The sequence below is a fragment of the Purpureocillium takamizusanense genome, chromosome 2 (genome assembly GCF_022605165.1).
Source record: "Purpureocillium takamizusanense chromosome 2, complete sequence".
NCBI lineage: Eukaryota > Fungi > Ascomycota > Sordariomycetes > Hypocreales > Ophiocordycipitaceae > Purpureocillium > Purpureocillium takamizusanense.
The window spans coordinates 5,293,856-5,305,465 of NC_063069.1; the positions used below are offsets into that span (position 1 = coordinate 5,293,856).

At 53.1% G+C, this 11,610-nt stretch overlaps 4 protein-coding genes across 4 annotated transcripts; 2 read left to right on the forward strand and 2 right to left on the reverse strand.

Annotated features, from left to right (window-relative positions):
• Positions 1-2,286, reverse strand: JDV02_003406 (uncharacterized protein). Its single transcript, XM_047984534.1, has 4 exons — positions 1,539-2,286; positions 1,218-1,471; positions 1,014-1,150; positions 1-961 (listed from the first exon to the last, which is right to left on the reverse strand). The coding sequence occupies exons 1-4, from the start codon at positions 2,153-2,155 to the stop codon at positions 125-127; spliced, it is 1,845 nt and encodes a 614-aa protein (XP_047840508.1). The 5' UTR covers positions 2,156-2,286; the 3' UTR covers positions 1-124.
• A 1,383-nt stretch (positions 2,287-3,669) lies between these two features.
• Positions 3,670-4,849, forward strand: JDV02_003407 (uncharacterized protein). Its single transcript, XM_047984535.1, has one exon. The coding sequence runs from the start codon at positions 3,760-3,762 to the stop codon at positions 4,690-4,692; it is 933 nt and encodes a 310-aa protein (XP_047840509.1). The 5' UTR covers positions 3,670-3,759; the 3' UTR covers positions 4,693-4,849.
• A 494-nt stretch (positions 4,850-5,343) lies between these two features.
• On the reverse strand, positions 5,344-7,048 carry JDV02_003408 (uncharacterized protein; the record flags this gene model as incomplete). Its single annotated transcript, XM_047984536.1, has 5 exons — positions 5,344-5,979; positions 6,040-6,474; positions 6,533-6,704; positions 6,757-6,823; positions 6,877-7,048. The coding sequence occupies 5 exons, from the start codon at positions 7,046-7,048 to the stop codon at positions 5,344-5,346; spliced, it is 1,482 nt and encodes a 493-aa protein (XP_047840510.1).
• A 3,092-nt stretch (positions 7,049-10,140) lies between these two features.
• On the forward strand, positions 10,141-10,768 carry JDV02_003409 (uncharacterized protein). The gene has a single exon (XM_047984537.1). It carries the CDS (start codon positions 10,231-10,233, stop codon positions 10,597-10,599), a length of 369 nt encoding a protein of 122 aa, XP_047840511.1. The 5' UTR covers positions 10,141-10,230; the 3' UTR covers positions 10,600-10,768.
• Positions 10,769-11,610: the final 842 nt, after the last annotated feature.

Consider the following 11,610-nt stretch of genomic DNA (forward strand, 5'->3'; position numbering starts at 1 on the left):
GCTGAGGCTATCGTGGTAGGTGCCTCAAACATGCATGTGTGAGCGATTGTCATGAGATACTAGATTGAAGAGCTTCCCCCCATAAGAAGTCCTCTTGTGATCATGCAACTCACCCTTTTCTATGCTATGTCCGGCTAGCAGCTAGAAGTGTCTCGATCATCGTCTGTGGAGGGGCTAGCACCGACTCGCAATCTAGGTATTGGGTGGTGTCGCCATCATTGCTGAACTCACATGCCGCAAATCCGTTGCCCAAAAAGCCAAATCTGTTGCCGGAATGATACTCAATGTCAAAATCCTCCCAATTTGGCGACTCGACAGCCTGGAAGAAAGCTAGACGAGTGCCAGGCCACATAACGATGGGACCGTCTATCCGACCCTGCTTGAACCAGCTTGCACAAGGGTCAGCCCAGCATGTCCGGGGGAGGTATGCTCGACAATGCTCCATGAACTGATTGACTACCACGTCCTTTGGTGAAATGCGGCGAATGTGTTGAGCGTACATCTTGCGAATAACCTGGATGAAATATTTGCTCGTGTGCGTGATAATGGGCAGGATCGACCCCTGTGCAACTGGGGTGAATGGGCCCATGAACATGAAGTAGTTGGGCATCTTAGGTGCTGCAATACCAAGGTATGACTCAGGTATTTCCCGCCACCTCTCAGCAAGGTCGACCTGATCAAGTCCAAGAACCGGGAATGTTGGGCGAAAGGATGTGTCAAAGCCGGTGGCGCAGATAATGACATCTACTTCATATTCGTTTCCCCTCTGGTCTTTAAACCCCGCCGGCGTTATAGAGTGAATATTCTCAGTAAAACATGTTGTCTTAGCTCCAACAAGGGCGTCCAGATATCCGTTGTCAGGTATTGGCCGTCGGCAGCCGGCATTGAAGTTCTGGGGAATAATTTTGTCAAGCAGCCGCTTGTCACCGCGCAGCTTGCTGCGCATTATACCATAACAACACTAGTCCATGAGTTAGCGAACAGTGAGAACAGGTGGACTTGGTAAATCATACTTCGTTCGCCTCCTGGGACTCTCTTGTGTTTCGCAAAACAAACTTAAATCGCTGATTGAGCTCTCGTTCCACTAGCCTTCGATACTCCAAATACCGGGCGGGGTTCCGACGCCACTCCATCTTACTCTCTTCCGAATCTATTCATGTACTCAGTCTTCCACAGTCTTCCACTGTTTGGTTGGTGACAAGTCTGAAATTTCTTACATGCAAAGTTTGAACCGTCGTTCCCTGCAAACTTCTGAGCGAAGCTTGTAGTTATCCACGTGGGGCTTCGAACCCAAGTGTAGAGTTTCGACACATCCCCATAGACTGATACAACAGTTTGCACCCCAGAACTGCCAGAACCAATCACGGCAACTCTTTTGCCCTTCAAGTCGTACCCTTCTTGATACTGTGCCGTGTGAAAAAGGCGGCCCGAAAATGAGTGAAGACCGGGTATATCTGGCCACTTCCACGCGCTGAGACAGTCAATTAGTAGTTTGAAAGGAAAATGAAACAGCACGGGAAAATATAATAGTAACTCACTTGAGAATTCCTCCACCGTTCAAAAAAACATCGCATCTTTCCTCCCATTTCCGAGTGCCGTCCGTTGTCGTCAACCCGACGACCCATCTTGAGTCAGCTTCATCCCAAGCTGCGCTGACTACTTTTGTATTAAGCTGAATGTACTTGTCGAGCCCTTCGTCCAATACTATTCCTTTCATGTACTGCCATATTTCCGGCGCGTGGCTGTAAAACTCTGTCCAGTCTGGGTTCGGGCGCCAGGGAAATTGATAGCTCGCACTCGGGACATCGCATGCACAACCGGGGTAACGATTCTCATACCAGGTTCCTCCAACATCAGAGTTTTTCTCGAAACATTTAATATCGACATAAAGCCCCGTCAGAGCCTTGGGGGCTTGGTGCAAGAAGTCGATTCCGGCGGCGCCTGCACCCATGACAATGACTCTGAACGGATCTCCGCCCCGACCAGCCCACCCCTCGCCAATCAAAGTTTGTCCACATTTATACGCCGTCGGTGTCTTTTCATGCCATTCGGGTAGGTCAACGGGCCTTTTGAGAGATGAAGGATGGGGGCCAGCGCGGTTGCTCCCGATTTGAACACCAGTCGGGTTGTCGTTGGTCTCTATGGAGCCAGCCATGCGGAGGGAAACGCAAACTATGTGGGCTCGAACTTGGCATGGGACGCATATGGTAAGCGATGATTAGTCTGGAGAAGCAGTAGCTGGCGTCTCATAGTCATTTGGCGCACACGGCAGAGCTAAAAGCGAGATGTCCGACTGCTCCTCAACTGCGATCAATGGGACTGGGCAGTGATTGTTATAAAAAGTCTCCCCCTACTTAAGCGTGAGTCTTCGCGTCACAACAGATGTAACGATGGGTCCAAGACGCTGACAAATGCGTTCATCGTCCGAAGCTAGAATCATTGGATCTGGATGGGATGTGACGCTTTGGTTCCACAACGAAAAGAGCCTGCATGAAACGCTGCCTGCGGTAGGACCGGGACACAACTGGGTCACGCAAGTGCGGGAGCCATTCGGTTGTGACCAGGAGGGTACAATTGCAACCACGCCTCCCTGCTCCCTTCATGCAATGCATGAGGAGTACGAGGTATGCATAGGTTGCTTTCAAGTACCGACAACAGCATCCTCTCACGGAAAGCTGCGAGGAGCCTAGGTGGGGCCACTATCGCCTACTCTTGAGAGTCAGTGTCTTTATAGCGAATACGATAGGCGCTGAACTCAACTGGCGGGTGCGCTGGTAGACATCAATGATGATGCATATGTGGTCTGGTGCACAAACGCCATGGTCTTCAGTTGAACTATGAGGCATGGTTTTGGGGACCCGATGTATCTCGCATTGACAATGTATCTCAACTCAAAGCTCTTGAAGAGAACAATTGGTGCTGTCCCGGCGATGACGACGTCGGCTACCATTGTCTGCGGTAACCACATGTCATACATCACATAGATATGCGGATCGGGGGGAGGGGCGGAAGGCGGAACAGCACGGCCCTCTGAGCTGGCCGATCTGCGCCAGTAGTGGATGAAATGAGCGGACATGACGTGACTTTCGCATCAGCTCGTCTCCCAGAAGCAGAGGGCGCCCGTTAGCCACAAGCGCAGACGATATTACACCAAATGTCAAAAAATTGTCGCGGAGCCGATCGTCGCGGCACGTTCGCCAGCCTCATATATGAGCGAACGACGAGTAGTAATGGATCCGCGCCAGAACTGCGCCTCCAAAACCACTTCATACGTGACAGTATGAATGATTTACGTACGCAGAATTCTCGTCACATCTACAGTACCAGCTTCTAGATCTGCCGAGAACCCAACGTTGTAGAGTGAAGCAAAGAGGGGCAACTGGAGGTGTTTCCCGGTACCCAAGCTCGTCATCGAATCAGCGTGCTGCATTGACGATGCCTTTGAATTGGTTGGTCCGACTACTTTGCTCAGTGTTGGTGGGATGGTCCCGTCGCTCGGTCCATGAGGATCCGACACCCTAGCAGGCCAAGACACGACGACGGACGGCAATGTGGAGTGCCGGGTGCCGAGGCACCCACTCTTGTGCAGGGTTCCCCGCAAGTTGGCTCGCGAGGGTGGACGGGACACGATGCTTCCACCAAACCCGTTGCGTCCAGGCCTCCTCACATCCCAACTTTGGCAATCTCGTCCCTCAAGCAACAAGATTCAATCTATCGCAACGACGCAACTTACGACCTTTCTGTCCTACGCGCTCGATCATGTCGACTACCAACGCGGTGACTACGACCATCGAGGCGGCTCAGGCCCCGCAGCTCTCCTCCGTCGCTCCTTCAACCGTCAGCGGTATCCCTGCTCCCGAGGTGGGGGACGACGCCGGAGCCGCCTCCCAACATGGCGCACCTGTCAGAACCCAAACATTCCCAAAGCCACCCGTCTTTCAGAATAAGCTCGACGAGCGCGAATATCTCAAAGGCCGCTTGGCTCTTGCGTTTCGACTTTTCGGACACAACGGGTATGAGGAAGGGGTGGCAGGCCACATCACCCTCCGGGACCCTGTGCTTCCCGGCCATTTCTGGGTCAACCCCTTTGGAGTGCCCTTCACCCACATCAGAAAATCGGATCTCATCCTCGTCGACTCTGATGGGAACGTCGTGGACGGCGGCGAGAACCGACTGCTAAATGTCGCAGCGTATATGATTCACTCCGCGGTACACGAGGCCCGTCCCGATGTCCTTTGCGCTGCACACTGCCACTCCTTGTACGGCCGGACCTTCAGCACCCTGGGGCGAGAGATTGACATCATTACGCAAGACTCGTGTGCTTTCTACAAAGACCACTCCGTGTATAACTCGTTCAAGGGCGTGGTGCTGGCCAAGGAGGAAGGTCATAACATTGCGAAGGCTCTGGGCAAGAATAAGGCTGTGATACTTCAAAACCATGGGCTTCTGACGGTCGGCCAATCTATTGAGGCCTGTATTTTCTGGTTCACTACTCTGGAAGGGTGTTGCAAGACTCAACTGCTGGCCGACGCTGCTGCAGCAGGCCGAGGTGGTGGCAAGCCCATTGAGATCGATGCCGAGGACGCCGCGTTTACCTTCAAGACTATTGGCTCGCCAAGAGCTGGGTGGTTTGCCGGCCAGCCAGCATTTACTGTTTTGGAAAGACAATACGGGCAGGACGTCTTCCTGTAGATGGTCTGGATTGCATCGCGGACTTGCTGGTCGCTTGTTGTGTTCGGCGTTACTCAGGAAACGCTACACGGTGTCGATAATGTATCAGATCGCACATAACATAGTACTTGATACTTTATTACTACGTGTAATTGCCGCGAATACCACGAAGCGATGCTTACTGTTTAATTGACGTGCATTAAAAACCCCTCGACCTCAGTGTTCCGCGTAGTAATTGAGCCCAGTTGATATCTTGCTCTACGGGCGCCTACTTGGGCATAGTCTGCCACGAAGATGCGTTGAAAATTGACTAAACACAGTCCTTGTTCTGATGGCTGTTTTTCTCACCCTTCTCCTGCCAATACTGCGTCAGGCCCCCGTTTCCATATGCTAAGCGGTTCAGGATTGCCCAATGAATAAATGAATGACGTGATGCCTGACGTAGAATCGCCAGGCAGTCAGGAACCTCTGCTGACCTCGACTTACAAGATTGTGAAGAGCTATAATCGCCATCAATATGGTACGACACCTTCCCCAGGGCGAGGTCCAAAGTCGTAATAGAATTGAGCCTGCGAGTTCTTCCAACTCCAGTCTCATAACTTAACGTTATTGCGAGTCTTCCCGCCATTTCAAGCTCAAGCGACAGCTGTAGCGAAACACCCCTCCGGAACTTCAAACGATATACCTGAAAAGTGGACTCTTGTCTCCCATCTGCAAGAGCTCCTCATTGGTGTACTTCTGCCTGACCTCAGACTCGGGCCATTCTGCTTCCCGTTGTCGATTCAAGTTCTCATAGGCGCGCTTGAGGACCAGCGTAGCTATTATGGCAGCAATGCACATCCCGAGTCCGAAGCCGTAGCCAAGCCAGTAGTGTGGCTTCTGGCGCTCCAGATAGAGATTCGTACCGATGGACCCTCCGAGGTTGCCCACTGAGATCAGTAGAGCCATGCCAATCGCACGCTTCCAGGATGGCGCCAGATTATTACCGATCCAAGTGACCAAGGCTACCAAAGGCGCATTGGCCCCTAGGGGGATGCAGAAGAGGAAGCCGTAGGTCACGCCTGGAAGGCCCGGTTGAGGAAGTGCAAGGAGTGCAATGAACCCGACTGACGCGAGCGCGAATGGGCCTACAATAAACGGCCAGCGAGTGGCGCACTTGTCAGAGTAATGTGCTAGCACCAGGATCCCCATGGCCGAGAAGGCGTATATTGGAATAGTCAATAACTGAGCGTTGGCCGCACTGTAGCCAAGGTCGAAAATGACAGTAGGGACAGTATAACTGAACCCGTAGGCACAGATAGTGTGGGCCTATGGAAAAAGGTTAGCTGGAGGACCCTCAATACTGGTGATAGAGCACGGTATCCCGACCAAGTATATGATGATGGCAACCCATATCTTCCACTCCAGAAAAGCTGATCGGATAGTTGGCCAGTGAAACTTGTCATGTAGTTCAACTTCTCCGGACTCGGTTCCCGCATCTGCTCGAAGTCTATCGTATAGTATTTTTTTCTCCCTGGATGTTAGGAACTTCGATGTCTCGGGGCTGTCCGGAAGGAGGAGGAATGGGATGAGGCTGAAAGCTACCGTCGCCGCCCCCTCGACGAGGAAGATCCAACGCCAGCCGCCCAGGCCTCTTATTCCGTCCATTTTTCCGATGGAAAAGGCGAGTAGACCAGAAAAGGCGCTTGCCACTGACCCGGCACTGTAGAATATTGCCAGGCGCTGCTGTAGCTCGAGCCGTCGGTACCATGTCGTCAAGAGATAAGCGCTAGCTGGGAAGAAGCCTGCCTCTGCCACGCCCAGCTAGAGAGAGGAAATATGCTTAGCAACCAAGGCTCTGGTAAAGACAGCGTTAACTTACCGCTGCGCGAGCAACGGTGAGCCCCGGAAAGCTTTGCACAACACCAAAAAGTGTCATCACCGTGCCCCAAGCAAGCATGAGGATGCCGATCCAGAGGGACGGTCTGAGCAGCTTGAGGATGAAGTTGCTGGGCACCTCTAGGAGGGCGTATGGGATAAAAAACATGGTAAGCCTAAGAGACGTCAGCATGCATTTTGGTTGCATAGCTTCACCTATTATCTCACGCAATGTTGTATTGTTCGCCTGTGAGATGAAGCTCTTTGCTCATCCCTGCGACCTTTGCGTTTCCGACTGAAGTCCATGTCAATAACTCAATTGCCATTGGGCGAGACATTCTGACTCACTATTGCTTCTGTCCATATAACACATGATGTAGAGAAACCCCAGAATCGGAATGACGCGCCAATCGACCTTCCGTAGCACCCGCTTGACCTCCTCTGGTTCGGGAGCATCATGCTGGCGATCGGTTTCCGGGTCCACGTCCTCTACATGATCTATCTTACTGTCTTTTTGCATAGTGCTGAGCTGTTGACGATTCTAGGCGATGTCGTTACGTTCAATTGTGCCAGTGAGCATCAGACTGAAAGCTCCCAGTGCCGATGATGAATTCGTTGCGCTGAATGGCAGGGCCACGCTCTCTTATAGGCGCATACCGAGCTGAGCTCCGGTCGTCCGGTGTGCAAGTACAAAAAGGAAACAAGAATCGATCACTCCGATCAGGATCACGCAGACGACGCCGCCCGCCGGGAGACCGGTGAACTTGCCGTGGCCGCCGTTACCGCCGGTGTTTAGGCGGGAGTCGACATGCAGTTGGATGGGAAGATGCCCAACAGAGTATGGAGTGCCGGCCACATGGGTGGATGCGTCGAGATACCAACCAATGGACACTCCATTGTCCGCCACGCTACTTTTGTTGGTGTCGTTGGGTGGCCAACGTCACCACCTTGGCGTGTCGGGCTGTTGGTTCGTGTTCCAGCTGGCAGCGTAGTACGAATTAAAGTAGTATAGATTGCAGACCAGTCGTTCGTGTTCCCGACGGCACGCCACGCATGCTCTGGCTACGAGTGCCCGAACAAAAGGGGGGGGGCCTTTGTCCTTCGTACCACGTCGGGAGACCAGGAATACATCCAGCGGGAGTCAACCCCGCAGGAGAGGCAGGCAATAGACTATTCTCGCCGGGCGAACGGCAACGCACGTGCTCAAGGACGCGGACGACGTGGGGGCTTTCACTAGGCATTTCATAGACCTGAACTCAATAGTGATCTGATTTCTCCCTGAGTAAAGGTAGGGGTAACCATCCCCGCTTCGAGAACCTCACCCAACATCATTGATCCTTGGCCCAAGGTTGGTGTATGTGAAAGCAATTCTAATCCATACGAAGTACGTGACGGGACAAGAAAATACAACGGTTCATGTTGCACCGTTGGAGTCGGTGGTGCGGCTGGGGTCTAAGACCAATGAGGCTGTTATGTTGTGACACGAGGAATAGATGCACTGAAGCCGAACCATCTACTTCGTACATTGCTCTTCTTCAGTGCTCTTCTGGTCGTCACAGAAACGCCCGTATCTGGCAGAGAAACTCCACGGATAGTTCCTCAGATTCCAACCAGTGTACAATGCCTTTGTCCCATGCCTCTTTCATCCCTGCCTCTCACATGTAGATCAACTCCAAGGCGATTCCATAGTGCTTCGCTGAAGCTGCGAAGGGCAATTGCTGGAAATACGAAGTACTAGACAGCGTGGTACCTGGAATTTCTGTAAAACCAGCGGCGGGGTCTGCATCTCGGATCACGCGCAATACGGCACGCATTTGCATGCTCTGCATCATACCGTCATTTTCCGGGCCACCGCCATTGCCTCTGATGTCATGCTTGCGAAATGACCATGAATTACGCATCAGTCCTCACAACCTGTATGCAGTGCTTCGGTGAGCTCTATGTGCCAGGTTTGGGGGTTGCTGGGTGAGCGAGAATGATTGCAGCTAGTTCAAGGCGAATGGAGTCCACCCCATAAGCCCCGGTGAGCTCCGAGTTTAGGAGCCAGACCGTGCGTGACTGGCACCATCGTAACGAGCGGGCGCGACCAATAGAAGACGTGACACTGAGGATCAAACTATGCCAAGGCGCGATCTCGACATGGAAGTGATATTGAGCTCGTTTCCGTACATGTAGGCAAATTGGCTACAGAGGGAGTTATTATTAGTTAGAGCCACCCGCTGGATGGGTTCGTGCAGAAATGTGTCAAGAAGTCCCTCTGCGGGGGCATGCAAACGCCAATCAATCCAATACTGGTCGATCTAAGATCAATGATCGCCAAGGCACATCTCTTCGAACATCGTGAATGCCCTGGATGCGAATACACCAAGTGCACGTGCCATACCTTCGCCTTGTTGATTAATTGAGCAATGGCTGCTCATGATACTTCAGTATGTCATACAGCGCTGCCGCTGGGCCGGTCCATCTTCCAAGCGGTCGTTCTATACGAGGTTGATGCGAAATGCCGCATGGATTGATGCTCAAAAGGAGTCTACACAGCCTCGTCAATGTGTGACCGGCGTATCAACTGTGCGGCTCCTGATTCGCGCCGATTTGGACAGCAACAGTTGATACTCTAGCATCAGCTGTCCGCTTAGTCTCTAGGTTGCATATCGCCGCGCCACGTTTTCAGTGCCGTTGATCTGTCCAAGGAACAGGCGAGACCCGGGACCGCATGGACCCGTAGTGTTGACGATGCCCCTGACAATCTGACGGTTTCAGGCACTCGCTGGGCCCATGTGCCACGAGCTAACCATCAGACAAAATATCTGGAGCGGGGCTCCCTTGAGCTGCAAGCCTGAAACCGATGGCATCCCATGGCACTGCGCTCAGCCCTGTCACTCATTTAGACGTCGGCGAACGGGAATATGAAGGCTTAGCCGACGACCATGTGATACGACAGAAAAGAGCTCTAAAGCAAGACGGGAATACGCTTGAATCTCGAGACCATGCGCGATGACATGTATCCTAATAACGGTGAAGGTTAAACTTATCCGCGATTTTGACTTGTTCGTGGTATTCCACTACGCACATGGTAATTAACCTTATCGCACATCATGTCGCTGCGAAACCGGCGGGGCGACTGATCTCGTCACGTCGTGCCAACTTGGCCGTGTCGTGTCTTGCGAGCCTCGGCGAGAGCCTGGCGCTTTGCAGAGTCCTCTTCAGACCAAGTCTTCTGAAAGAGGAAACAATTCCTGATCGACAACTTGGCTTCGTCTGGAAGGCGGGATTGGCGCCTTTCAGGGGATGGTCTGTGGTCGTCAAACATACTCTCCCGCTCGCAGCCCCTGGCCCTGACATCCGTAACCCGAGCGATTAGACCGGCTACGCTCCCACCCGAGCGTGGCTGACATCGAGTCTGTTACAGTCCGCTGCCATCCCGACTTTGCGATTCCGACTTTACCGTCTCGACGAGTCAATTGGATGCCCCCTTGTTGCAGGGCATTATGCTGGATGGCGAGACTTCGTTTTGCTGCTGTCGGCGTGTAGGTAGCCTGATAGTATCTGAGAGAGCTCGGCGAGTACAAAAGAGCCGGTCTCCTCGTCTTTGGCATCTCTTATGTGGCATGCCATCAAAAACCCCATCAAGCTCAGCCCTCATTACAATCATCACTGTCAACAACGTTATACGCAGCGACCATCTACTAGACAAACGACATCATGAAGATCTCAAGCGCCTTTCTCCTCACCCTCCTCACCAGCGCGCTGGCCGCGCCTCATGAGGCTGGCGTTCCCTCCGACTCCACCAAGCGCGACGTCGCCGCCAGAGACGTCCAGGAACCCGGGGCGCAGGCCGCCATCGACGTCAGGCAGGCCGGCGGTGCCACCATCTTTCAAGACCCCCCGCTCGACGCCGATGACGAGGAGATAGTGCCACGAGCCCCGAAGAAGAAGGGCAAGAAGAAGGGCAAGAAGGGCAAGAAGAAGGGGAAGAAGGGCAAGAAGGGCAAGAAGGCAAAGGCTGCAAAGGCTGCAGACGCCGCCGCGGCCAGGGTCACTGACAGCAACGATGCTCCGGGCGTTGTCTAAGATGATGCAGAGTTCAGTGTTATACGGAACTGAGTGTTGTGCACGCTTTGAGTTGGTATTGTGAGGCGCGTGCGCCGGTGGTTAGCTGCGACTTCTACTTGACTACACACAAATATGTTGCTAGACAACATGCAAAGAGCCGCCAAAGCGAACATATATTTGGGCTGCCAACATTCCCCAGCAGACGCCCGTGAGGTTTCCTTTGATGTCTTAGATGGCCTACCTGTGCAGTCGGCATCCAGCATTGTTTGAAGGTGAAGATGTTTCCATTATGTATATGAATGGCGACCCCATCTCCGCTGAACATCCCCATCTCCGCTGAACACCCCCATCTCCGCTGATGCGAGCATAAGAACGTGCCAGAAAGCTTGATTCCAAGCACATGTGCGAGGTTCGCTCTGAGTGACAGCGGAGCAAACTCATTAGGCTCGCGTCAATAGCCAACCCTACTCTTAGCGGAAATTCGAGTCAGGCCCCTGACCTGTCGTTCCTGCCATTGGCCCCCCATACAACCCCCGCGTTTGATCTGCTTGCTCCAACACTAGGGGTACGACCGTTGAAACGGGCGAGGTAGCAGACCTTGACAACGCTGCGCATCCACCACAGGATCGGGAATATGGGGCACTTCCCAAACAAGCAGATCCGTCTTCATACCGCCCTTTTAGTTGGTGAGGTCTGGTGTGAGGGGGACGAACCGCGCCGGGGCCACTTTGACACCGTGACAGTCACCAGTCGCGACTTTGACAGGCGGCTGGTGCGCTCCTGAAACACGGCTCGCTCTCCTGAAGAATGGGAGCTATCTGTGGTGCAGGTGCACGGGCGTCTTTGCGAGGTCAACGTCGCGCGCAGAGTGACGAGTACAGTATTGCAACGCGAATGAATCCAGCAGATGCAAATACTACCTAAGAACCCATGACTCGGCTGAAACTATTGTCTTGTGGCGACGATGGCAATCGCGGCTTGAATCAGGCTGTGCCAAAGGTAAATGGCTGCGTGCTTGATGCTTAAAGT

Coding starts and splice junctions, on each gene's coding strand:
- JDV02_003406 (XM_047984534.1), bottom strand. CDS start 2,155: ATGGCTGGCTCCATAGAGACCAACGACAACCCGACTGGTGTTCAAATC. Junction 1,151..1,217: donor CGACGGTTCAAACTTTGCAT/GTAAGAAATTTC, acceptor GTACATGAATAG/ATTCGGAAGAGAGTAAGATG. Junction 962..1,013: donor AGTCCCAGGAGGCGAACGAA/GTATGATTTACC, acceptor CTCATGGACTAG/TGTTGTTATGGTATAATGCG.
- JDV02_003409 (XM_047984537.1), top strand. CDS start 10,231: ATGAAGATCTCAAGCGCCTTTCTCCTCACCCTCCTCACCAGCGCGCTG.
- JDV02_003407 (XM_047984535.1), top strand. CDS start 3,760: ATGTCGACTACCAACGCGGTGACTACGACCATCGAGGCGGCTCAGGCC.